Genomic DNA, 27,840 nt, shown 5'->3' on the forward strand with positions numbered 1-27,840 from the left:
GAAACAACGTCAATAGTCTCCAGACAGAGCAGGCTGAGTGACAGAGCAATGTATGAGCCAATCCACCAGCTGTTCGTGACATCTTGCTAGCTACAAACATTAACCGAGTGTGTAATGTTCTGGAATTACAGCTACACTTTCACAACAGTTTCAAGCCCAACAGTGGCTTATGGGGATCCGCAAATGTTTCAAAGAAGGTATTTTCTGTGGAGCTGGATGAACTTTGGTAGAAGGAAAGCAAGAAGGGAGAAGTAGGTGGAAGGAGCATTGTTTCCTTAAGCTGGGAGCACTATCTTCGGCAACGAATGCTGGAGATTTGCACTTCGTTCTCTCAGACATACTCATTCAGGCACAGTTTTCCGGATTTGTGGTAATACAGGCCACTCACTTTTAGCCATTTCTTGCTACTCATCCCAGCTGCAAGTGCTTGCAAGTGAATCAAGTACTTGTTCTGCTTAGAGATTACTTTCCTGGACAAACTGATTTTTTTTTTCATCTATCTCATTGGAGGTTTATCATCCAGTGTTTCTCCTCCTCTAAACTTCTTACCTTTGTGAGGGAGAAGTTACCCTCACTATCAACCGTCCTGCTTCGAAGTATTATATTGGCCGCTGCATTCCTCTCCACAAACGTGATATATGAAGAGGCAAACAGCATTTGTTCTGAATACGATTTAATGTTGCAAAGTATTACATGCTTTCCACAAATATTCAGTATACAGACTTCAACTGAGATGGAAAACAAAACAAAACAAAACAACCCCTTACATACTATTTACTGTATTTTTAGTAACTGTGAATTGGGCAAGTGTTTGCCATCACTGAGAGCTTAACATACTTTCTTAAATACTCTTAAAGCTTAACATTCAAGGAATGATGGATATCACACACCGATATAAACAACCTACATTATGCCCAACACATTACTGCATCCCACTAGTTAAACTAAAATACTAATTGAACCTATGATCCAGGAACCCAGTCACTTCCTACCAGCAATGGAAGAAAGCATTCCTGGATTTTAAAAGCTGAGGGTGCATATACATCACTTCATACTCCAGTACAATATGGCTACTTGTGCGCTTGTCTATTCATCTGTATGATCAGGACAGTGCACAAACCCTTAGTGTGCCAATCACATACTTCTTTGGGTACTGATGTTATCCTGAATTGGAGCCTTAGTCCAAAATATAATCTGTAAAGCTGTGAATCTGGTAAAAACTGCATGTTTTTTTTCTTTTTGGAAATAAAGGTGGCTTTTGCCAGAACATTTAAGTTAATATTAACTTAAGGTAAAGTGCAATAACTGTATCTAAAAATGCTGGACTGCTGTTACAAGAGGAATACTCCCAATCAGTTCTACAGTGGAGTTCTGTATAACAGATAGAGGTGTTTGTTAACAGAATCTCTATGAACAATACGAAGGTTAGAGATTAGTCAATAAATATGCAGGAGATGATTCTTGGCCTGTACCTGCATACATTCACTTCTGCAGTAGCTGAATGCACTACTGCCATTTTTTAAGTTATAAAATCACTTCTTTGTGAGCAGTAAGACTAAAGGGCAGAAAACAGCAGTTGTTTGCAGGTGGATTAGAACCCTTTAAATCAGTTTTCCTTCAGATAAAATATTAAGTAGGAAGGCTCCAGTCATTTTGAACAGTACATAAATCTGCAGTTACTAATTCCCCAAACAATACTGAAAATAACTTATTTATTGTAACATAATAATTTAATAAACAATATTGCAGAAATTTTACTCAAAGTAGGGCCATGTCAGGCAACAGCAACCTTAACTGGGTTCCAGCCAGTAAGCCTATCTGTATAAAGGTTCTCATCATAAGATTAATACCTGAGAAGTGTTTGAAACTGAGCATTTCATATTTACGGAGAGAGGAATTAAAAAGGAAAAAAGCAGCTGTCTTTCAATGAGTAGCAAACATTACTGTGTGAATTATTACAAAGTTTGTTTCATACAAAAAATGTGTGTTCAAAAAACACATTTCTCCCAGACAAATCTACTAGCAAGTGGTATAAATGTTCACTGGAACAATTCCAGTGAAGTAAACAGATTTGACTGCTTTTGTGATCCGTTAATCAATCTGAGAGTAGGCTACTTACCCGCTTTGAAGTTCTCAAGAAGTCATCTCTTACTAACAACTTGGCTTTAAGTGTAAGAGCATACACCTCAGCTCTTGTTTTCTGTGCATAAATTTGAATACAAAAGTTATCTGAAAGTTTTCACAATGCTTGAAAGGCTAATTGACCCCAAAGTTCTTGTTAAAAGCCATTTTCCTAAAGATGATACTGTATACAGTATGTTTTCACACTGAGAAAAAAATAAGTACAACATGAGACTTACTAGCAAAGCACAGAAGAAATATTATTTCCTGGTCTAGTACTCAAAAAAGAAATAGCACTTTACTAGAGATGTACATCCAAATCCTTAACCTGCTTACGGTTCTGATATTTGGTGGAATGTAAGCAGACCCCATGTTCTCCAAGACTGCAGCTGTTACAGCTACAACTCCTAAGATTAAAAAAAAAAAAACATGCCTTCACTTTGCATCATTTTGTTATCAGACCTAGCGTTAATAGCTTGCAAGAACCATAGCAATTCCTGAACCTCAGTCCCAAAGTACAATCTTAAAACTTGATCTAAACATCCCTTATCCTTACAAAACAAGCTGAAAACAAACAGAAAACCTGAATATTCTATTCCTTTGTAGGAATGCAAGACTGAATGTCACATTTCTTCGATTATTCAAATCTAATTTTTATCTTTGTTTTTAAGAAGTTATCTACGTTACCTACTTTTCCCTAAATATAACTAGCAGAGCACTGGACTATGTTCATGTCACTTTGCAAAACTTTGGTGAGAAGTTAACTCTCAAATTAGACACATAGCTAGGCACACAGGAATCTTTGTAATTTAACCACACTGTCAGTCCTTGCTGACCTGTGCTCTGACTGAAGTTAATCCTCACACTTCTGTGTGAGCTTCAACGACAAATTGAAGACCAAATGTGTCTGCAGAGGTAGGAAGGGATTTCCATAACATTCCTGTAAGAAGAAAATATGCAGTATACAAATGTCCACAGATCAGTGGAATTACAGAAACTTTAAAACCCCCTGAATTCCCATTTAGTTTTAGGGACTGAATATTCTGTCAGCTATTTCCACTTTTACACTGCCTAGCTGCAGTGATCCAGATATCCAGTGATAATCACTTTGCACAGGTCTCCTGCTGTACTTAGGGAAACAACCACATGCTCTGTGATTCAAATTGATGCACATCCAGCCTCCCTGTCTTACCCTCCTGGCTGGGAGGAACATGTGCTCTGAGCACACTCTTGTGGTCGTGTGCAAGTACAACCAAATGAGAGCTGAGAAGGACACAAAGATGGCACGTAGGCATCTTTGACAAACTTCTTTTACAAGGAAGGCCTCAAGCCAAGAGTTAACAAAAGTAAATCAAGCACCGGAAGTGACCTACTGCAGAAACATCGAAACGTCATTTCTTGACCCTGATATTTGGAATTAACTTTTGTCAAGTGAAATGCTACATTGAAAACAAAGTGCAAAATAGAGTCAACCAGAGAAAACAGTTGTTACTTTAGTGTTCAAGAGCCTCCAACTTCCTGCCGTCTCCCTCCTCTCCAGAAAGAGGAGGAAAGAACACACTTGCCACGTGTTTCTATGACACCTGGAAGTGCTGCATATCTGAAGAAGAGGATAAAATACAACCCTATTCATTTATCATTATTTAGATACTGTCTGTGCTGGAATGTAAGTTGAAAATCCATCCCATTCCGTGGCTAACTTCATGTGATCTTCACAGGCGACTTCTTGTGCGCGCAGAGGAGGGTGACGTAGGGAACGCCGATGAATGCCCATCTCTCACTGGGCCAGAACTTTATGACAGGGCCCTGCTCGGGGATCTCGGAGGCAGCGTCGAAGTAAGCAAAACAGACACAGCCTAGGTAAGCCGCAAGGCAAATCAAGATGTGCCTGGAAATAGACACCCCCCCGCAGAAAAAAAGAAAAGTTCAGTAACATGACTTCAGTGAAGCTATCAAACACATCAGTAAACTTTAAAATCAGTCTGTCCTTCACTTTCTTCCCCAAGTCCCCCACAGGGCTGCTGTCAACCCTTTGCCTGTAGGCAAAGAATACAGAGAATAAGGAAAACTACAAAACCGTAGCTTATCCTCAGTCTAAACTGACTGCAGCTTTTTGGTCTCTTTCCGCCTTACAGAGTTGGCTAGAAATGCTGAGATACAGCACTTTGGATAAGAGACCACAATTTGCTGGGTGGTAAAAGAGAAAAGGCATCAAAGCTGTTCACTGCTCCCACTTCATATCTAGCTGCTAACAGTGGATGTTTGAGCTTTTATAGTCTGTGCTCCAGCTGAGCAGTGCTGTGGGATTTTTAGCAACCCATATGGCAAGGAGTTCAGTTGCAATTAACCAACTTAGTGCCTGAAGAATCTGATCAGGCCAAAGAGCTTCCTAAATCTGCCACCCTGGATAGCGTGAGACTTGCTCCTGGCTTACAATTTTATCAGTAAATCTGTTTAGCGCTAACCAGAAATAGCCACCAGCAGCCTACGCACACAGCACAGAGTGGTGCAGTGCTGAGGACCTGTCACGTATGAATCAAACTGTGGAGTTTATGCACAACACTTACCATACACAGTGTAAATAGGGGAAGTTAAATGAGGACCAGATCTCACAAAAAGCTTTGTCACTGATCCAGCAGAAAAGTGCTAGCATCCACCAAAGACCTGAAAACAGACCCAGTTTGTACACGCGCAGGTTTTCACACCTGAGGAGAAAAATGCAAAGAAGCTGTTGTAAAACAAAACAAAGTTTGCCTGATGCTGTTTGGCTGTATGCATTTCAGAAACGGGACTTATAAAGCCTCACACCCCTTTAAAATGGCTCCACTAAAAACATCGTGAAGAGAGCTGCTTTACTTGCAATAAATATGACTCTGATACAAGGCACTGGTGAGGTCACAAAAACATTTTAATCAGTAACTGTGTTTTGGGCGTTGTCTTAAATGCCAATGGGCAAATGGTGGGCAAACACTGAAGCATTCCCACACTAAGAGGATAATGTAAGAGGACAAGTGATTAGTTATACATCCTGCCTGGTAACAAACAGCTACTCAGCAAGTGCTCAGATTTGTTCATGTTCTATCTTCTATTGAATTATTACTATATAAGATTGGTAATATAAAAGAACTGGATGAATTTTTGTTTTGTTGGTGGTGGTTTTTTTAATTGGTTTGTTGAATTTTTCCCCCTACTATGCAGCAGTTCCAGAGAACTATGGCATAGGAACCTCTTCCCAGAGGACCCAAACAAGCATGCTTCAACAGATGGTGCCAGCATCCACAACTCACGCAGAATTCCTCACACTGCCTAAGCTGCAGTGCTCTCCCTCCACAAGAAAACATACCCGTTCACACAGAGGCACACTACGGAGACAAAGAGCACAGACACTTGCTGTGGTCACAAACAGCATGGTCTGCTGTTGATCATCACTGAATAAGACAGATGCAAGGCTACTTGCACAGCAGTATCTGTGTTGCAGGTCTACGCAAAAACTTAGTTTAATTCCTCAATATGATGGTTTGTTCTTTCCCACTTCTTGGAACTATCCTAAGAGCTGTGCAGCTTTGCTCAAACAGTAAAAATCAAACGAGAAGAAAACAGAGGCATACATATATCCAGTTCCAAAATGCTACTGAAGTCAATAATCTGCCCTCTGCCTACACTTGCTATTTTGACGTTAGGCCTCTTGGTTCCACTAGATGCAGCTCTGCTGTTACCGAAATCTGTAATGCAAAGCTAGACTGGTACATGACAAGCACTATGTGGCTGTGGAAGGCACAGCTCAGCTTCCCTGCCTTCTGCAAGAACAAAGCTATGATTTGGGATTTTTCCCCATGCTTCTTGTTGGTTTGGTTGGTTGATTTTAGTTAATTGTTAAACTCTCAGTGATTTTCCCAGGGATCTGTGATCCTTCCAGTGCTACTAGACAATTTGTGCTTCAATGAACTGCCCTTCTCATGTCAGTGATGTATACAGTAAGCACTCCCAAACCTACTAATTGCATGACAGAGTATAGAATCATAGAATATCCCGAGTTGGAAGGGACCCATAGGGATCATCTAGTCCAACTCCTGGCACCGCACAGGTCTGCCCAAAGTTTAGACCATGTGTCTAAGTGCACAGTCCAATCTCTTCTTAAATTCAGACAGGCTTGGTGCCGTGACTACTTCACTGGGGAGCCTGTTCCAGTATGCAACCACCCTCTCGGTGAAGAACCTCTTCCTGATGTCCAGCCTAAACTTCCCCTGCCTCAGCTTGACACCGTTCCCGCGGGTCCTGTCACTGGTGATAACAGAGAATAGGTCACCTGCCTCTCCACTCCCCCTTGCGAGGAAGGAGTAGACTGCAATGAGGTCCCCCTCAGCCTCCTCTTCTCCAGGCTGAACAGGCCAAGTGACCTCAGCCGCTCCTCCTGCGTCTTCTCCTCTAGGCCCTTCACCATCTTCGTTGCCCTCCTCTGGACACTCTCCAACAGTTTAATGTCCTTGTACTGTGGTGCCCAGAACTGCACACAGTACTCGAGGTGAGGCCGCACCAGTGCAGAGTAGGGTGGGACAATCACTTCCCTCAACTGACTAGCAATGCCGTGCTTGATGCACCCCAGGATACGGTTGGCCCTCCTGGCTGTCAGGGCACACTGCTGGCTCATATTCAACTTGCTGTCAACCACAACCCCCAGATCCCTCTCTGCAGGGCTGCTCTCCAGCGTCTCATCGCCCAGTCTGTACGGATAGCCAGGATTGCTCCGTCCCAGGTGCAGGACCCGGCACTTGCTTTTGTAAAAATTCATGTGGTTGGTGATCACCCAGCTCTCCAATCTGTTCAGATCTCTCTGCAAGGCCTTTCCACCCTCAGCCAAGTCCACAACTCCTCCACGTTTGGTGCTGTCGGCAAATTTGCTCAAAATACCTTCTAGTCCTATATCCAAATCATTTATAAAAACATTGAAAAGGACTGGCCCTAAAATGGAGCCTTGAGGGACCCCACTAGTGACCATCCACCAGCCAGATGTGGCCCCATTTACCACAACCCTTTGAGCCCTGCCCGTCAGCCAATTGCTCACCCATCGTATGATGTTTTTGTTTAGCTGTATGCTGGACATTTTGTCCAGTAGGATCCTATGGAAAACCGTGTCAAAAGCTTTGCTGAAGTCCAAAAAGATCACATCAGCTGGTTTCCCTTGATCGACTAGATGGGTGATCTTATCATAAAAGGAAATCAAATTTGTTAGGCAGGACCTACCCCTCATGAACCCATGTTTGTTGGGACCAATGACTGCACTGTCCCCCAGGTGTGCTTCACTAACTTCAAGGATCATCCTCTCCATAATTTTACCAGGCACTGACGTGAGACTGACAGGCCTGTAATTGCTAGGGTCTTCTTTCTTACCCTTCTTGAAAATTGGCACAACATTTGCCAGGTTCCAGTCCAATGGGACCTCTCCAGATTCCCAAGATCGTTGAAAAATAATTGAGAGAGGTCCCACGATGATGTCTGCCAGCTCCTTAAGCACCCTGGGATGAATCCCATCCGGACCCATGGACTTGTATGGATCCAGGTGGAGCAGCAAATCCCGCACACGTTCAGGGTCGGTTTGGAGTTTGTCATTCCCACCGTCATGGTCCTCCGGCTCAAGGTACCCTGGGTCCCGAAGCCCATCATCAGTGTTGAAGACAGAGGCGAAGAAGGCATTAAACGTCCCTGCTTTGCCTATGTCATTGTCTGTGAGGAGACCCTCCCCATCTAGTAGCAGACCTATGTTTTCTTTGGTTCTCCTTTTTCTGTTCACATATCTAAAAAAACCTTTTTTATTGTCTCCCACAGACACGGCCAGCTTCAACTCTAGTTGGGCTTTGGCCACACAAATTTTCTCCCTACAAACACGAACAGCATCCCTGTATTCCTTCCTCGTCGCCTGACCCTCCTTCCAGCAGCCGTACACTTTCTTTTTTTGCCTTAGCTCCAGTAGAAGATCCCTGGTCAGCCAGGCCGGCCTTCTGCCCCACTTGCCTGACTTCCGATATTTTGGAATCGCCTGATCTTGTGCTTTTAGGAGGCAGTGCTTAAAGACGGACCAGCACTGATGGACGCCAATGCCTTCAAAAGCAGTTTCCCAGGGGACCTTGCTGACTAGTTCCCTGAGCAGCCTGAAGTCTGCTCTCCCCATATCCAGGGCTGAAGTTTTGGTGACAGTTTTCCTTCTGTCACCATAAATTCTAAACTCAACCACTTCATGGTTACTATGACCGAGATGGCCGCCACTTGCCATGTCTCCCACAAGACCCTCTCTGTTCTCCAGCAACGGATCTAGGAGGGCGCCTTTCCCAGTAGGCTCACTTAGCACCTGCACCAGGAAGTTATCATCTAGGTGCTTTATGAACCTCCTGGACTTGCTCGTGTCAACCGTGTGATGATCCCAGTTGACGTCTGGCAAGTTGAAATCTCCCATTAGGACAACGGAAGTTGATCTCGAGGCATCTCTTAGTTCTGCAAAGAATAATTCATCGGCGTTGTCGCCCTGGCCAGGTGGTCTGTAATAGACTCCCACAACGACATCCCCTTTATTTGTTCGTCCCTTAATCCTTACCCAGAGGCTCTCAACTTTGCCATCGCCAACTTGAAGTTCCACACAGTCCAGCCCATGCTTCACATACATCGCCACCCCGCCACCTCGCCTACCATGCCTGTCCCTCCTGAAGAGCCTGTGACCATCTATTGCAACACACCAGCCACAGGACTCATCCCACCAGGTTTCGCTTATGCCAATGATGTCGTAGCTGCAGGACTGGGCCAAGACTTCTAGCTCATCCATTTTATTCCTCATACTGCGTGTGTTGTGTAGAAGCACTTCAAATGCGCCTCCCTACACACAGCACCTTGTGTAGCCAACCAAAGGGCCCCACTAGCACACAGTCCCTCTGATTCTAGCGCACCATCCCTTAGCTCATCACCAGCGTGCCTGGTTTTATTCCCTTCCCCCTTCGACTCTAGTTTAAAGCCCTATCTATCAGCCCTGCCAACTCCTGAGCAAAAATCCTCACCCCTCTCTGAGAGGCGCATCCCATCTGGTGCCAGCAGGCCCGGTGTCACGTAGACCTTCCCGTGATCGAAAACCTGAAATTCTGCCGGCTGCACCAGTTCTGAACCCATGTGTTAATGTGATGAGTCTGTTTGTCAGCATCGATCCCCCCCTATCAGAAGGACAGAGGCAAACACAACCTGTGTCCCTGATCCTTTTAGTTGCCCCAAAGCCCTAAAGTCCCTTTTGATCACTCTCAGGCTTCTCATTGCTACCTCGTCATTACCAGCCTGAAAGACCAGTAGCAGGTAGTAGCTGGTGGGCCGTACCAGGCGCTTGACTTTCTTAGCGAAGTCTCTCACCCGAGCCCCACCCAAGTAATTTGTCTAAAGTTAATTGTCTGAGCTACATATCAAGAGTCAAGCCAATTGTCCAGGCAGAACAATAAGGAAAATTCAGCCTTCATTGGGGGTTAAAAGCCCCTGCCTTGTTCTACATCCTAACAGGAAAATAAGTCAGTGCCAGGTGCCCCACAGCCCCATCCTCTGTCCCAAGGTCCTCAAGAGGGGCTCCTCTTATCTACATCCATCTTCTTACACCTCTTCCAAAAAGTTATTGAGAATGTTTCCACGCTTTTTCCCCCTCAGCAGATCAAGAGTCAGCCTTCCTCTCTGCTCTGTAGACTTCAACCCTGTCACCCCAGTAGACTTGACACCAAATCACCTTTCTTCTCCCATGCTGATTTACCTCATGTGGGAGATGAGCGAAGCCTGGCAAATTGATACTATAAAGGAACACTTCACCTTGTGACACTCAGAAGCAATCACAATCAAAATGTGTACCTCTGGAGGAGTGAGTAGGAATACGAAAGCACTTCTTTATCCTGTGCACTGCCGTGCTATTTATGGTCCCTGATCATCTTTATACACAACTGTCCTTGACAAATGAATAATGCAGTCTTCTCATAACACAGTGCAGCACAAGCCAAAATGCTCTTTGGTTCTTCTTTCTTCCACACCAAACATTTGGCAGTCTGAAATTTGTTGTTCTAGTTTGATACATTTACAGAGTTCTGTTTTTTCCAACATTAGCTGCTAATTGTCTCTATGGCTGCATGCAGCTTACAAGCTACAGGCTATACTCACTGGCAGTGAAGTAGTAATGCCAACTGCGTCCCCAAGACAAAATTTTTCATTACATCCTTCCTCAGGTGTGAGATGATCTCTTAATTACGTAGTATCAACCAGCAACAAGGATACCGATATATAATGCCTCCTGCCTCTCTGTGGTGGAAAAGCAGAACTGCAACTGCTGCCATGGCTTTGCTAACGGAGTCTAGCTAGGCATTCAGGAAAATCAGAAACATACACGAAGTACGCTGTCCAGGAACACTTTTCTGAATACACTGTCTACATGGCTACGATGTATTGCAAGCTAAAAAAAATCTCCAGCTTTTCCCACAAATCTATTGGATATTTTTCACTCTCGACATGCTGTTTCAGTTGACATTTTAACAGGCTTAGGGATTAAGAAACTCCTACGGGTGAGTGGGAGGCTCCTTTTTAGGTATCGGATTAATAACAAAAAAGCTACCTGCCACTTAGTAATGTTGAAAAGCTAATTTTCTTCTTTTGCACAAGCTGGCTTTAAGGTCTGGCATTACCTTCTTAAGCCATCTATAAAAAATGACACATTCAAAATCACACACCTATCTTTATTTATTAGAAAAAAGAAAAAAAAAAGCTTCAACTACTGTCTAAACTCTAATCTCCTCCAGAAATAGATATTACAATAGTTGTTTCCATGACAAAGACACCTACATGACTTCCATAAAAAAAAAAAAAAGAAAAAAAAAAACAGTATTTCACATAGCATATAAACCAAAGTGACTTTTTTCTTGGAACTGAATTCTGCAATCCATTTGACAAACAAAAACCACACTGTCAGAGGAGACAGGGCTGGCCCACGATAGCTTCAAGATGGCCTGTGCTGAAAACAGTAAAAAAGGTATCTTTCTCCCTCCTCTGAAATAGTGTCTTTAATCTTTAAAGGCTATAAAGAGCATGAAGAAAAGGATAAGGAGATTTTTGAGTTGCGTATCAAGTTCCAGAGCATAGATACAAGAATTCTTCCTCTTGTGAGACAACCCACTAAGAAACATACCCACGATTTGGCACAGTTTTGTAAGTAAAATTATACTAGTTTACTAATCCTCCTCCCTTTCAAAAAGGGAAACTAGACTGCTACTCTGGGCATTTCTGCATTCTGACAGAGCAAAGGGTATGTTTACTGAGAATATGTAGACTTTCCTGGACCTGTCTGAAGGATATAAACAAACACATGCACTTGCATCCCATTTAAGATAAGAGGCTTGACCTCAGATAGACAGCTCCTTTAGTCAGTGACCATGCCTGCCAACATCTGAGTAGTTTGAATACCAAGAAGAGAGAACAAGTAACATGCATGGTTCAAAGAGTTCAAGGTTGCAAAGGAAAAATGAAAGCTTACTGAAAGAAACTTTCCTATCACGAGATCAGCTATAGAAATGGTACAGACTGTAATGACAGGTTAGTACCACCATCAGGAATTGCAGTTTATTTTTATAACCTTAAGACTAGATGCTGCAGGGTGTGCTGCAAAACACTACTCTGAGGCAGAAAAAGTCAATCACAATTAGCCGAGCACAGACTGTTAATCTGTGCAACACTGCTGGGTTTTCTGTGATCACCCATCGTAGATTCTTCAGCTCCTGCTGTAATCATACTTCCTATGTGCTGAGGAAATGCACGCTAAGGCAACAAGGGAACTGCAAAGCTACATACCTGCCACTGTTTTTACCACAGTGAAGAGAGGCACTGCAAACACTACCTGAACACTGGCAAGACAAAAACCAGTCACTTTTACTTCTGTATAGACACTTACGCTGACCATTAAAAGAAGCACTGAAATGGAAACTGTCAGCTAGGGGTCTAAAAGTGCCGTTCATCCTGCTGTGACATGCTCATACCCTAGCTCAGTCTAAAAGAAGCTAGACCACAAAAGCTTGCATTTTCTTTAGTCCCTTTTGCCTACGCAATGCATGTTGTTCTCTGTTTTTGTTTCTCTGTTTTTTTTCTCAGTATTTTGATACAGGAGCCTCTTCAAACACTGGTGTACCCCAGGCATTTGCTATTTGAGGGACTGTGCTGGTACACACTTCCAACAGCATTACCTTCCAAAGTCATTGCATCCCCAACAAAACAGAACAGCTTTTCTTCACACCAGTGCAGTTGCTGGATGTTGATTAACAACTTGATTTTGACACAGATATCTCCCTTTACACTCTAATAAGTGTTTTAAACTTTTAACAAGTTTAACCTTTTAATCAAGGGAAAAAGATAACTTAGAGCAATCTGTGACAATGAAGTAGGGTTCCCCCACATCTAGATATCTAGTAGGAGAATCAAATGTGAGCAGACAGACTAGAAGGTAGGGTGAGCCTTCACTGCTCAAGATTCAGATGTCAGCTGAGCAACAATACCTTACCATCTATCTGCTCAGGGAGATAGTTACACACCTGATGATGACCCACTAAATCATACTCATTTAATGTTTACTATAATCTCCATTGTTCTTGGCTTGGAACTGCAAACAACAGGATCTTCATCTGCTTTCTCCATTATCCCATCCCCTAAGAGAGCTCAATCTTTTTCTGTGAAACACATGAAGGGATTGCTTTGGACAGAAATAAGAATTAAGTTTTACAATTTCCTTGTTTTTCAGGAGCAAGTACGCATTTAACTACCTTTTGCTGTTTTCATCATCTCACACCCACAGTACTTCCAAGCAGGGTGTCAAACCTACTAGTTCTGCATTTAAGAGCATAATGCTCTTTAGTGACAACAGTCTCTCCTCACCAAGGATGAATGAGAGGCAGAAAATTCTCATTTGAAAACAAAGTATTTTTGATTCACTAAAATTCTGTACAAGATTTACAGCAGCCTAGAAAGAGAACACCACAACGTATTAGAGCAAAACACCAACTTCAGCATGGAACAGAAGAAACTACTTTAAAGGCTCTTCTCCTTCCTTCCCAGAATACCTGTTTCACAGACTAAGATCCCCTGTAGTCTGCAGGATTCATGTATGTAGCCCCCCACCATCTATGGTAGTGGAGAATAGGAGAATCACAGGCATTTTACATAATACTTATGTTATCATCTTCTTCTGAAAAAGAGATGAGTCAATCCCTCTGGGTTTACAAGAATTTATCTCATTTAAATTTCCCAGTGAACAGCATGGCTGTTCTCAGTCAAACATATAATTATTTGCCTTTTACATTTAGGAATTCATCAAGAAACATCATAGGTATTACATCGTCTTGATACACAATTGGCCATATGTCACTCTAGGTCCCTTTTGAATCATCATTTCAGTAGAAGGTTTGATTGTGTCCGTAATTCTCAAAAAAACAGGTAAACTCCACACATTTTAATGAATAACGACCTTTCACAAGGTCAGTGAGTTTCAACAACAGAGTTTCAAAAAGCAAGTACATATAGCCATGTGAATTCCCAGATATAATCCAATAGTATTTAAATCCATAAGACACTAACCATTCATCCTCTCAAGTTACTCAGGAGCTCACACCTCAAAAACTGGACTGTAGAGAGGTCACATAGATTGCTCACTGACACAATCAAATCTCCTATTGCTCTGTCAGTGGTTTCCTGGTGCTTTCATCAAAATGAGATGCCTCCACTAGCATTCTTCATCTCCACAGCTAACTTCTGTGCTGTTTCCCAGGTTTCTCTGACAACAGAAATAGCTGCTGCTTAGCAGGACATCTAACAAGAAAAGACTCAAGAACACTTCAAAAAAGCATTACTAGCAGAGGCTTCCACTCTATGGGGAAGTAGTGGCAGAACAGGGAAAGGTGGGAAACAGGAAAAGTTCCCTGCTCTAACAGAAGCAGTTAAAATGCAGGCATTTTGTCCTACTCATTTATTTCGATGGACATTTACAGATGCAGTGTGTAAGAGAATATCCCAAGTTGGAAGGGACCTACAGGAATCACAAGGATCATCAAGTCCAATTCCTGGATCCACACAGGACCACCCAAAAATCAGACCATATGTCTGAGCATCATCCAAACGCTTCCTGAACTCCAACAGGCTCAGTGCCATGATCACCTTCCTGGGGAGCCTGTCCCAGTGCCCAACCACCCTCTGGGTGCAGAACCTTTTCCTAACACCCAGCCTGACCCTCCCCTGTCCCAGCTCCATGCCATTGCCTCAGGTCTGTGATACTTTTACTCAGCTGAGCAGCTATGCTCTACCATGGCCACTCTCTCACTCCACCTCCTCAAAGGGAAAGGGTATATTCCCATTTACGATTGAAAGGGCTCAAGGGTTGAGATAAGGACAGGAAGATCACTCAACAGTTATTGTCAGGGGCAAAACAGACTCAGCATAAGCAAGATTAATGTAATTTATTACCTATTACTAACAAGCTAGAGTAGTGACTCAAAAAAAATAAATAAAAACACCTTCCTCCCAGATCTACCCTCTCCTACGCCCTCCTTGAGCAGCACAGCGGAATGGGGGCTGCAGTCAGTCCCTGACATTTCGTCTCCACCGCACCTTCACGGTCCCTCTCTGCCCCTGCTCCCCGTGGGGTCCCTCCCACGGGATGCCGTCCTTCCCGAACTGAGCCTGCGGGGGCTGCCCACAGGCAGCAGCTCTGCAAGAACTGCTCCCACACGGCTCCGTACCACGGGGTCCATCCATCCCCCAGGAGCAAACTGCTCCAGCACGGGTCCCCCACGGGCGGCAGCTCCCCCCAGACCCCTGCTCCTGCGTGGGCTCCTCTCCACGGGCTGCAGCTCTGGCCCGGGGCCTGCTCCTGCGGGGGCTCTCCATGGGCCGCAGCCTCCTCCAGGCCACCTCCACCTGCTCCAGCGGGGTCTCCTCCACGGGCTGCAGCGTGGAGATCTGCTCCGTGTGGGACCCATGGGCTGCAGGGGGACAGCCTGCTCCACCAGGGGCCTCTCCACAGGCCGCAGGGGAACTGCTGCTGCCTGCCTGGAGCACCTCCTGCCCTCCTGCTGCACTGACCTGGGAGTCTGCAGGGCTGGCTCTCACTCCTCTCTCCCAGCTGCTGTTGTGCAGCAGGTTATTTTCCTTTTCTTCAATCTGCTCTCACAGAGGTGCAAACAACATCGCTTCTTGGCTTGGCTCTGGCCAGCGGCGGGTCCCTTTTGGAGCCACCTGGAACAGGCTCTCATCTAACGTGGGGCAGCTGCTGGATTTTTCTCACAGAGGCCACCCCTGCAGCCCCCTGCTACCAAAACTTTGACACATAAACCCAATACAGGGTCCTGTTGCTGTCCCCAGAGAGCAGAGCTCAGCACCTGCCCCTCAACTCCTCTTTTGAGGAAGCTGCAGGCTGCCATGAGCCTCCCCTCAGCCTCCTCTGCTCTGGGATGAACAAACCAAGGGACCCCAGCTGCTCCCCACATCTTCCCCTCTAGACCCTTCACCATCTTCACAGCACTGCTTTGAACACTCTCTAATACTTTTATGCCCTTCTTACACTGTGGCACGCAAAACTGCACACAGTACTCAAGGTGAGGCTGCACCAGCGCATAGCAGAGCAGGACAGTCCCTTCCCTCGACCGGCTAGCGATGCCGTGCCTGATGCACCTCTGGGCACAGTTGGCCCTCCTGGCTGCCCCAGCACACTGCTGGCTCATGTTCAACTTGACACCAACAAGAACTCTGGATCCCTTTCTGTGGGGCTGCTCTCCAGTCTCTTGTTCCCCAGTCTGTACGCACAACCAGGCTTGCCCTGTCCCAGGAACAGAAATCAGCACTTGCTGTTGTTAAACTTTATATTGTTGTTGACTGCGCAGCCCCCTAATTTGTCAAGACCTCTCTGAAAGGCCTCCCTACCCTGAGGGAATCAATAGTTCTTCCCCATTTAGTGTCATCTGCAAACTTAGTGTACTTTCAAGTCCTACATCCAAGTCATTTATGAAAACATTGAAGAGAACTGGCCCCATAACGGAGCCCTGCAGAATACCACCAGTGACTGGCTGCCAGCCTGATGTAACCCCATTTACTATAACCCTTTTAGCCTGAGCGATAAGGCAATTTTCACCTACAACAATACATATTTGTCTAGCTGTATGTCTATCTAAGAGCCAACCTAAGTTGTGCAATCCTTCTCAGACTGGAGAAGAGTGGGAAAGGAGGAGTTCATATCCTGATCTTTGCTTTGTCCTTTTTGCAGCAGGTCACAAGATGCAAAAAACACGCAGCTCCTGGTGCTGTTATCATGGTACGTAGGACTCTTTCAAACCTTAAGACCAGTCTCAGATTCTTCTCAATTTGCATTCTGGTTTCATAATGTCTAAAGCCCTGACAGGTAGCTATCCTCTGCAACCTAGTGATTAACTTTATCTTTGTTGGCCTGACACCATCATATTACCTGTGTTAGAAAAAAAGTACTGAAGACTCACAATAAGCTTTGAGAGCTGGCACATCTTCCATGCATGCTTGAGCCTCAAGCCCTGTTCCCTCCAGTACCCAGACTGTGATTATCTCACCCCTATGCAGACTTTACAGCAGAAAAGCTGTCACTGGAGCAAAACTCTTGCCACGATTCCACAATAAACAAATTTGAGTTAGAACAGGTCAAAGGAAGAGATATGCTGCAAGAAGACAGACAATATCCGACCCAGTATATTCACCTACGGAAAAAAAAAAATCCTTGCCAAAAATGTCTGAACTGGCAGAGCAAGCTTATACCAGATCTCTATGAGGGAGAAGCATTTCTGCTCTGCTCTCATAAGCACCGAAGCCAGATCTACTCTATCATCATATGGTGGCCTAAGGATCTCTGAAGACAAAACTGTAGTCAGGAGAAACATACTCACCTCTTCAGCTCAGCAATGAGCAAAGCTGTGCAGGGAACACCCAGAGTCATTAGTGAGATGTTGTTGATGGCAGGCTTAATGAAGGCAAGGCAGGTAGTAACTCCAGACAGGACACCCACAGCAGCTTTAAACCTGCTCCTGAAGAGGTTTTTTTTTTTTTTTTTTTGGGGGGGGGGGGGGAGGGAGAGAAAGTATTTTTAATTCCAAGCTTTTAATTAGTAAAACTAGAAATCTTAGTATGACTCTAGCAGTGTAACAAAACTTAGGTTTCTTTAGGTGTGTTCAGAAAGTGCAATGACTGCATACGGTGCATGTGGATCCTGCGCTGGCTTGTATGCATACAGCGTTAATGATATAGATAAACCTTTTCCTGACTAGTCTTCTGAAGCAGCCATGTACATGTATACACACACATGCACACACAGAGACTCACATTAATCACTGGTTTCAAAATACTAAGATCCCACTCCCATTTTCCTTCTCATGCAAGAAGTCAAGAACAAGACAATCTCTGTACCAGCACTGTACTTCCTCAAAGCAGTTTTGTGTTATCCTTCTTCATGCTTTCAACATTGATTTTTAAGATTATTTTTTATTATTATTATTACTAATATCCCAGCTTCTAGAGACAGGTTGCAGTCTGTTTGGTATATTCTTAGCATAAACGAAATCACAGTTGGGCCACGTATAGACAGCCTGACAACTTTGAAATTAAACATATATTAATTGTTTAAACTTCAAATTTGGAATTTAAACAACCCATTTCTAGACTGTGGCAGAACTATGGCAGACAGAGATTCATCATGCTGCCCCTGAACTACAGTCCCACAGCTGTATCAAACTAGTTGATTTGAAGGATGGCTCTTCTCTCCTTAGTTCTAAGTTTCAAGTAGGGTCTCAGCATATTTGTACAGCACCATTCCCTGGCCACCAGTGTCATCACCCTCATGTTCACCAAGCTCATTACATGTACATTTTGCTTTAAACATTTTATTTTTACTGGAAGGCAAAAAGTTACTTAAGTAGGAAGTTTTTATCTGATGTAAGTGCCTTAATGACTGAAGACGCCACGAATCAGTTGTGGTAGATGGTAACATTTTCAACATTAAAAATCTGAGTGCAATGAGGATGAAGAATGTAAACACCACAGCAGAGAACTAGTATATTCCTAGAAGAATAGAGGTATAATTCTAGAAGAATAAGTTAGGCAAAGCAAAACATATACAAATACATATATGTGTGCATACATATATGCGTGCATGTGTGTGTGTAAATCAGACCTGTTCTGGGTTAGGCTTTTTTGCCCCCCAGTAACTCTGTACACTTCAGAAAGGAATCAAGACCTTAACCTCCCTGGCAGACTCTAGGTAGGAACTATTCTGAGAAATTTAGGATGAGAGACATCCTTCATCGCACCTCAGTATTTTATGGGTCTGTTATAACCTGGCAGATTACTATTTACAGTTTTACCAACAAGTTCAACAGAAACAGGATTTCACCCCAGAAATGCTACTATTCCTTCTTTAAAAAGAATACAGTTTAACTTTGTGGGCAATACTACAAATCTGCTAAGCAAACTAGCAGAAGGTAGTGATAGATTACATACAAGAATTCCATTAGGCTTTTGAGGAATAATTTACATGCAGTCTGAAAAATTCTTCAAGAGACAGAACTGCCCTTTATTTGAAGTATTTGAAGTAAAAGATATTTTATCTACCAAATAACCCCAGTAAAACTTGTTGGCCTCTTAAGCTGAGAGGGTCCTGTAATAGCACTGTACACCATTAAAATAGCAATATGCAGAAGTACTAAATTCACACTAACTTGACAAAACCATTAGACTATAGTCTATGCACTGTAATTCAACATATACTTTTCTCAGTGCAAGTTATTTTAAAGAATAGTCAATACAGGCACCAACCTTCCCTACTGACCCCTGACCCCAGCAACTTCTAACTGGGTATATGTCAAGGAAAAAGAGAAGGGAAAGAAAAAAAAGAAGACAACAATAGTATGAGAATGCTAGAGGTAGAAGCCTTAGGCCTTAGCAGTTTTCAGAGAGCAGGACATTGGTGATGTGATTCAAACCTCTCCATAACCTCAATTACTTTACGCATAGAAAAGCAGTATGTACAAAGGTTACAGCATACATTTTTGGGGGGAACAAATCACAAACAGATTCTTTAAACTGCCTACAATGCTTTTTATTTTAACTCTGCAATAAAGAAAAAAACCCTTTGCAGCAACAAGAGACTTCTAAACAAACACCACGTGCAGCCTTTACTTAAAAAGTACTTTTAACCACTGGCTTAGAAGTTCAGATGAAAATTAAGCTGAATTCCATAGGTTCGCTCATATGTACACTCTAGGCTATATAAAAGGAAGAGAGAAAGCGGGTTTCTGTTGCTTTATTTTTTAGCTACAACAAACTAATAGTATAACAAACTAATCATACAAATGTGTCTTTCCAGAATTAAAAGGACAGGCACTTCCAGAGGCACTGGACTCCAGAATCTGAAGTTACATGGCATAAAACCCACCATCAAGAACTATAGACTCAGGACTTCCAAAGAACAAAATAAGATGAGATATAAGCAACTGGAGGAAAATTGAGTGAGAAAAGATAATGGCAGCAGTGGTAAGGTTGGATGATCTCTCAGTGTCATGGCACGGAGGACTATGTGAAATGTTTCAAGAGACAGGAATATGTACCACATCACATGATTACCTGTCATTCCGAAAAACTCTTGGTAGGTATCTCCTAGGGAACCACATGGCAAGAGCACACATCAGCACCCAGAGAATAGCCAGCTCATCCAGCATCTGGCCCAGGAAACTGAGGGTGGCATGAAAGTAAACGGATCCAATTCCTAGAAAAGTCAGGCAAAAATTACAATCAATAGTTACAGTGCTGTATAGAATGAAAGCCACTGCTCATGATCAGGACTGCATAGCAAATGGTTGATACCATTTGGTCTAGAAAAGGAAAAAAAAAAAAAAATCACCAGCTTTCCTAGAAAAGCAATCCAAATCATCAGCACCTCATAATAATTACAAAACAAACGCATTACAAAAGCAGAAGCTACAGATGCCATATCCTGCTAGAAAAGTAAATGCATGCAAAAAAAAAAAAAAAGGTAGTAAAGTTAAATGCAAAAACAAAGAAAGAAATAATAAATTCAAATGCTTCTTCTGAATTTTCTCAATAGCACAAGAAAGGATAACACAAATGTGGAAAGCAGCATGCGATGACTACTCTGTGATACAAGTTTACATGTGGAAAGTAGCAAACTTCCCCACAGGGCTTTGAGTATCCCTTTACAACTTCCCAATGCCTTTACAATTGAAAAGGCCTAAAAATTTCCCATATACAAAATGGGTAAACCTTTGGGTCTACTATTAAAATGTCTCGATACATAGCAAGATCTTTTATCCTCTCCAGTTTTGATGAGCACTCTCATTAATCTTTTATTCAACAGCATCAGAGAATGGAGGGTCAGCACTGCTCTAGAGTAAGCCCAGATACAAGTAAAAGAAGTTGTGCAAAGGAAAGACAGGAAGGGAACAGAACTAAGGTCAAAGAACCCTCCAACCTCAAACTGCAAAAAGCATTTTCCTTTCAGAAACTACATGTGCTCTAGCTTCAAGCAAGTACAAGCGAACTCCTCTGCAGACGTCAGTACTGCTTTGTTTTGCAGCAACAATCATGCGCAAGCAGGAAAAACTAATTTCCTCTCAGTTCGTGCACACGCAGACAAACAGAGACTAATCAACTTACCAACCACAACTAGCAGAGTCCATATTAAATATATTCCACTGTTGAAGCAGGTTGCATATTGACGGAATAAGCACATACATATGGGTGGTAAAACAAAAAACAACACGTTGCTTATCTGGGAAAATAAAAGAGTACCACAAAGACAGAAAATTAGCAAATATTTAATATCTACAGACTAAGACATCCACAAAAATACTGTCATCCAATGATGCCACAGCTCAACAAATTATGGCCCTCAGTTTCTGTCAAAGATGAACTGTTTTTGCAAAGCATCAATACACTTTGTTTAATTTCATTCAACTAAAAATAGCATAAAAACCACAAACAATGTAAAGTGTGGTTAGTCACATCTTTAAATCACCTTTCCAGTCTATTCCCACAGCCATTTTAGTGAGGATATACAAATACTTGGACTGTTGCAATTCATGAAGCCTACAACAGTAAACAGGGAACTCTAGCAAGTGAACACTCCTCTCAACAGTTGTCAAATTCAGCATGCAAAAAAGGGGGTAGTAAGTTTTATTGAAGTCGAGTCACTGAACAATACCTATGGTCTGGCAGGTCTGAAATACCAAGTTAAGCTAAAAGAGTTAGAACCTTCATTTTGTAGGGTAAAGCAAGCCTGAAGTTGTAAATGTTTTTACAGTTCGTTTTTTTCTCTTGGTTCTCCATTACATAAACAACTGAATATGACTGAAAACAAGTTACAGGAAAGTGAAGAGGTAATTCAGACCACTGCTAACTGTTTTTAAATTTAATATGTAAGACTGGAACAAAGACATATTTCCTCTTGCTTACCAACAAGCCAAAGCACTGTTCTTTAGTTAGAAAATACTCTACCTGTGATTAGCAGGAGCTGTCACTGCAGTATCACGTGGCTCTCTTGGTAAAGGGCTGCCTGTGCTGAGGGCCAGCCGTGGCCCAAGTTTAACCAAGCAGCTATGGAAAGACTGTACTGCTGCCTCACAACGGAACAGGGAGACAAGGATGAGCTCCCAAACCTTGGTTTCCTCACATTCCCCACACCTATCCCAGGCACAAGACAAAATTGTTCCCAGCAATATTCCCCTAAAATGGACACGTAAAACAACTCTGAGATAACAGCGCTCCTTTGGGACAGATCCCCTTTTCTCAGAAACTTACAGACTTTTACTGACACTAACAAAAATCTAATGCAAAAGCATTCATGAATGGCATACAAAGAAGGCATTTGTTCATTCAGCTACTGTCCACCACTCAACACTGTCTCTGCCAGCGTGAGAGCAGAGGCTGCAATGATTAAGACCAACACGTCTCATTTAACATTTGTGAGACTCATCAAATCATACTCCTAGCTGGCACTCAAAATGACAATAACTACAGGAGCAGTTTCTCAGCGCTGCCTACTTCATGCATGACACCTTCCCTCACACTAAAGACACCTCCTCATAGACAAGCTGCATTTCCTTCAAAATTCTTGGCTAGATTTCATTCAAGTGAAATATGAAATACTTAGAAACATCTATCATGCTCAGTTTAGAGCTGTAAAATCCTACATCCTCTCTACATAAAATAAAGCTAGAGAAGCCACCAGAAAAACAGCAGGGAGAAATTTTCCTGTCAACAGAAACCACCATCTTGTTCTTTTGACATTTCAACAAAATCACATCCACAGCAGCGCATGTCCTAATGCTGCATTAAGTGCACAGGTAATTTCACTGCTACAAGCACCTCGTTGCCTGGCAGCTGCTGGCGAGGGCAAGAGAAGGGAGGGGATGGCCAGAAAGAGGACAGAAAGATCTTGGCTGCTTTTCTAGGCAACAGGTACGAGGCCTGCCACAAAGAGGAGAAGCCACCACGCTCCCTGCAGGTGGGCTGCCAGTCAGCCTGGGGAAACACCAGTGGCCACTGGGCTGCCCTTCTAAACCAGCGTAGGGAAAGGTGAAATCCTTCTGCCAGTTACCAGCTCCTACGGCTTGTTTTGTCACAGACGGGGCCCCTCACAGACCCACACGTTTTCACAGGGGGCATTCACACTGCTCAGCTTCGGACAGCTGGCTTAGTCCGCCTGCCTCTCCAACTTCTCTAGCCTGTGGTAAACGCTGCCCACTGCTGCTGGGAAGGCCAGAGCCCTACCAGTTTCTTTCAAGCTTCTTCACAAACTGTCCTCTGATGAATCCTCTCTCCCTTTCCGACAGCTGAAGAAGCAGGAAATCAGCCTCACAAACCAGACGGGAAAAAGCCGCCGGGGCACTGACTGATGAGCAGTGCCACAGACCAAGCACCTCCCCAGCAGCAATAAGAGGACTCCTCTGACAGAAATCCTTCAGCCACCAAGGTGGCAATTTCTGCCTTCGTGGTTCACAAATTAAAGTGAACAAATTGCCAGGTGGGAGGCACCTGGCAATGCCAGAGCGCAGGACACAGTATATCCCTGAGGAGACAAGGTAAAGAGCAAAGAGTTATTTATAGAAAAATGTTCTAAAGCAGATTTTAAGAGGTGGATGAATCTGCTTAAGTCACATAAAACCTACACATTCAACTGATCAGGCTTAGTCAAAAGTCAAAAAGTTAGTCAAAAGATTAGTCAAAGCATCTTCTGTTCGCATAAAAACTACCCACCTTTGTGCAGCAGAGACCTATAGCAACATCTGGAACACAGTCATAGACCAGAATTCTGGTGTTTTACCTGCTTTTACAAGCTTGGAGTGGGAGGGCTCTCCTTACTCCCTGAAAAGTCAGAAACATATACAATGACTGGTAACAGGGATGATATAATACGAGCAAGTCCTCTGGGGACCTCAGAGTGCTCTATACATTTTCAGATTTTAGCCACAGTTAGGTCAATGAGAAGTATCAACGAGAGAAAAAAAAAATTAAAAAAAATTAAAAAGATAGTTACAAACTAGGGAGTGTGAAAGAAACACTTTTCATCTCTACAACTTGAACTAACCAGTGAAATAAATCAGCTTAGGCAATCACAGCATATAAAAGTTAGGCTAGAAAGTCCTTATTCTGCCTAGAAACAAGGTAACAAAGGAAATACAACTACTTGCCACACCTGTAACAACGCAGGTTTACATCACTGAGTAGATAACAAAGGAATGCTTCTGCCCTACAGCAATGCTCTTCTGGCACTGAACTCCTCCTGTTCATGCTAAAGTACTGCCTGCAAATCCAAGAAGACCCCACCAACCTGGAACTTGACCATGATTTATATTCATTACAGTGGCCACCAGGAATATTTCATATCGTTGTAAAAGATGAAATAATTCTGGAACTGAAACTCTTTCCTAATAAGTTTACAAAAAACCATGATACTCATGTCTCTCTTTCATGCAATAGCTTAGTTCTGTTTCTTATATTCCACACGTAGTAATTTCCACAAGTTATATTCAAATCAGAGCTCTGGAACACTTCTGAAATATATAGCTTAAGTTCAGAACCAAATAGGTCAACATCAGAACTGACCTGCTGCTTTTCATTCCCTGGTATCAGCTCAGCTCCCTACAAGAACTACACCCCTAGATATAACACAACTATTAACACCATCCTTCCCAAGCCAGTGAGGCACTTATCCATTGGTCTCTGGTTTCAGAAAGCATTTTGCATATGAAATTTCTGACCTAACACATGATTGGCCTGTATGATTTGATAATCTAAGATGATTTGATTATTTGATAATCTAAGAACTGGAGTACTGCCAATTTCTTTTAGGATCTGCACAAGGCAACAATTCAAAATTACAGTTCTGGAAAAAGGGTAAGTAGCCCATCAATAAAAGTCCATCCTCTGCCTTTATACAATTCTGGACCTTTAGTTTTAATTTTCAGCTATCTGCTTGTATGAAAGTAATATAGGACACAGGCCGCAGATGGAATGCCAGAGCCCAGCTCAGATCGTGACCACATAACTTTGCTCACATCTGGCCACAGTCCTGACTCGTGATGTTTTCCGCAGTCCTACCAAAGATTAAGTATTATTTACTATTTGGTAAGACTCCCAGCCAGTAGCTGCATCATTCGGCCACTAAGGCAACATGTAGCACTACCTCTCTGTGAGAAGGAAGCAAAAACAGACAAAGCAAATCTGCAGTGAGATTAGAGGCTTTGCATCTTCAGCTTCTCAAGAGCACGCCACTCACAAGTGCTGAAAGACTTCTGTAGTTAAAAAAATGCCACCAGAATATAAAAATGCTTTCACACTCCTACGACAGTTTAGTATTTTTTTGAAAAAACATTTATCTCCTTACTAGCAGGGAACAGAAGAGGAATAAGAACACTGGAAATTTTCTCTTAAAATGGAAATTTGGCAAGAAATATGTATAATATGCACAACTGAATGCAACAAACTGAACTGCAAAGTATGAGCTTCACTGGTAACAGAAAAATGTTACAGTTTTCAGGTGTTTAAAACACAAACAATACTTTTTTTTTTTTTTTGCAATACCCCCACAAGTGGTAGCTTCTTTTGAGCATATGGAGGCAGTTGTTCATGTTTTAGAGTAGGGTTACATTTCATCAGGATTTTTTTTTTCTGAAACTAATAAAAAAAAAAAAACAGGTCTTCCTATAACTATTCTTTTGAGTTATGAAAATTTTCATGGTCTCTTCACTTAGAGCGTGTAACATAAAATCACATCAGACTACTGTACGTTTTAAAAAATTGGTATGATCAATTTGTAAAAAAACCTCCAAACAGCTATTCTCCCACTGATTTAATCCTGATGAGCATTTTGATTTGCTTTTTAACTAGATCATGTTAAATTTATGCAAAATGTTAAGACTGGGACCCAGAAGAATAATTAAATTGATCTTCCTAAATACGTTCCAAATAAGCTGTTCCAGTTCCATGCTTACATGTATACTGCATGAGACCACAACTACAACTCTGACCTTAGCTGTGACAGTTTAAAATGCGGATTAGCAAGGTTTTAGTCTACAGCTTGAAGACACAGATACCAGATTCATGTCTGCTGAAGAGTCCGACCTGAAACTTAAAAAGGTTTTGGGTCAGAACTGAGCCATCTCAGAAGGAATAAAATTCAGGCTCCCCTTAGAGTGCCTGTCAGAGCAGGAGAAATCTTCCCTACTCCCCTGCCAGCATCTGTCTTTTCAGGATGCAGTCACCCAAGCCCATCAATTCACTGCAAATCCAACACTCTTAATTTTCAGAATCTGCAAACACAGAAGTCAGTCCATCACAATGACTTCACTACTGAAGAGAAGTGAAATATGTTTACCCTCAACACAGCCTTTCCACCACACCCCTTCGGTGTACAGCTTGCTGGTTTGTACACAGCTGCTGCAATACGAGGGGCTTCAGGGCAAACTTTTCAGTATGTGTCTCTGCTAATCTGTCTGGAAGCTCAGTTATTCACCTGGACGTGCCTGCAGCTCCTAGCATGTTGCAAACTTCTTTGCCACAGCTAATCAGCTCCGCACAGTCAGAAGGATATCCATCCTCCTGCATAGCTGGTCTCCGAAATGCGTCACTTTCTTCAAGAAACTTCTTGTTTACCCTGACCTTTTTCCTCCCTTTGTTTTTGGTTCTTGCATGGTGACATCAGAAACAAAGAAAGCAGACAGTTTCCCCCCACACCCTCCAACTCCTCCAGCAGCACAGACCAGACGCTACCCCGATGACTTTGGCGCAGAAATATGAGAAGAAACAACAGGTTAGCAGTGTGCACTGTGCACAGTGGAATTACTTGTTCTAAGCACACAGCACCCCCCATGAGCCACACTCCAGGCATCTCTTTCTTTCCTTCGCTGTAGCGCAGCACTATCATCTGATGTGGGCGGTCAAGGAAAACAGCTTGAAAGGGAAGGAGAGCTGAGACAAAGATGAAATTTGGAAAACAAACAAACAAGCAAAAAAACTCAGAGACCATTTTGATACAAAAGTCAGACGAAGCAGAAGCCCCAGCTGCCACCCGTGCACCCACCAGCCACCACAGGGCAGAAAACCCGGAGCAACAATGCCGACACGTCATTTGCAGGGCTCCCTCCTGTTGATCTGCCCGTCGCGGAAAGGCAAGCTCCCGGAAAGCCCGGTGCATGACCTCGCTCCCTGGCGGACCAATTTGCCAAACTCTCGGATAAACAAACAGGGCGCAAGGAGCGGCGCTCCCCTCCAAGATGCTCTCCACAGGGCAGCCCGGCTCCGCTGCGGGGGATAAGCTCCTGCAATCCCTCCCCGGCGGCTGGGAGCTCCTGGGCCGGGAGGAGAGGGTTCGGGGGTGCACCGCGGCTCATTAGAAGCAGCGCTAATTACATTACTGCCCCTGACCCGCCACTGCCGAGCGACCCACACCCGCGCAAAGGCGGTACCAGCCGCCGGCACCCGGCGGGGCGGCACGGCGTGAGGAGGCGGGCGGGCTGCGTGCCGGACCCACGCGCTGCCCCCCGGCCCCCGCAGCCCCCCCGGCCGCGCACCGTGTTGTAGAACTCGGCGATGGCGGGCACGATGGTGTAGTTGTCCTCGCACCAGTCCACCTCCGAGCTGCCGGCCCGCAGCTGGTCCCACCACAACAGCGTGCCCATGGCTCCCCGCCGCGGCACGGCGAGACGGCTCCTCCGCCTCCTCCTCCTGCTTTATCGCCTCCTTCTCCTGCTTTATCGCCTCCTTCTCCTGCTTTATCCCCTCCTCCTCCTCCTCTATCTCCTCCTCCTCCCGCCCCGCTTCCCCAGCCGCCCCCCCCCCCCCCCCCCGCGGCCTGCGGGGCCGGCGGCGCCCCGGGCTTGCGTGAGGTTTGGCCGGGCCGCGCCCCCCCGCCCCGCCGCCTGCCCCCGGGGCCGGCTCTCGGGGCAGGGGCCGGGCTGCCTGCCCCCACGGGGCTGCGGGAGCGATTCTGTCCTGCTTCCTCGCCGGCTCCGAGGAGCGTGTTCCTCAGTGTATGTAGCCCGCCCGGCCGCCTGCCTTCCTGCTCTCACCCCTCCGTCCTTCGTATGCACTGAAAATGTGGTCGAAAATAGCTGGCGGCTCCTCGTGTTCCCCTGTGCAGGCAACGCAGGGGGCGGGCTG

At 44.0% G+C, this 27,840-nt stretch overlaps 2 protein-coding genes across 3 annotated transcripts in view; one reads left to right on the forward strand and one right to left on the reverse strand.

Moving 5' to 3' along the window:
- Window positions 1-2,551, forward strand: part of SLC24A2 (solute carrier family 24 member 2) — a 145,590-nt gene extending 143,039 nt beyond the window's left edge. Inside the window, exon 11 of the mRNA XM_048073538.2 lies at window positions 1-2,551. Within this exon, the coding sequence (XP_047929495.1) occupies window positions 1-16 (16 nt within the window). The 3' untranslated portion in view covers window positions 17-2,551.
- ACER2 (alkaline ceramidase 2) lies at window positions 657-27,484 on the reverse strand. Of its 2 annotated transcripts, none has more exons than XM_048073539.2 (6): window positions 27,252-27,484; window positions 20,836-20,950; window positions 19,786-19,927; window positions 17,058-17,195; window positions 4,689-4,826; window positions 657-4,009 (listed from the first exon to the last, which is right to left on the reverse strand). In XM_048073539.2, the coding sequence occupies exons 1-6, from the start codon at window positions 27,357-27,359 to the stop codon at window positions 3,823-3,825; spliced, it is 828 nt and encodes a 275-aa protein (XP_047929496.1). In that variant the 5' UTR covers window positions 27,360-27,484; the 3' UTR covers window positions 657-3,822. The 2 variants fall into 2 exon arrangements, with proteins under 2 accessions (XP_047929496.1, XP_047929498.1); XM_048073541.2 differs by lacking the exon at window positions 27,252-27,484 and adding an exon at window positions 21,676-23,283.
- Window positions 27,485-27,840: the final 356 nt, after the last annotated feature.

This window comes from Anser cygnoides, chromosome Z, assembly GCF_040182565.1.
Source record: "Anser cygnoides isolate HZ-2024a breed goose chromosome Z, Taihu_goose_T2T_genome, whole genome shotgun sequence".
Lineage (NCBI taxonomy): Eukaryota > Metazoa > Chordata > Aves > Anseriformes > Anatidae > Anser > Anser cygnoides.

Excerpts from the sequence above, each read along its gene's own strand:
- ACER2 (XM_048073539.2), bottom strand. The coding sequence starts at position 27,359 with ATGGGCACGCTGTTGTGGTGGGACCAGCTGCGGGCCGGCAGCTCGGAG. Across the intron at positions 19,928-20,835 it reads GACTCTGCTAGTTGTGGTTG|GAATTGGATCCGTTTACTTT; the intron begins GTAAGTTGATTA and ends TGACTTTTCTAG. Across the intron at positions 4,010-4,688 it reads CCCTATTTACACTGTGTATG|GCACATCTTGATTTGCCTTG; the intron begins GTAAGTGTTGTG and ends GTCTATTTCCAG.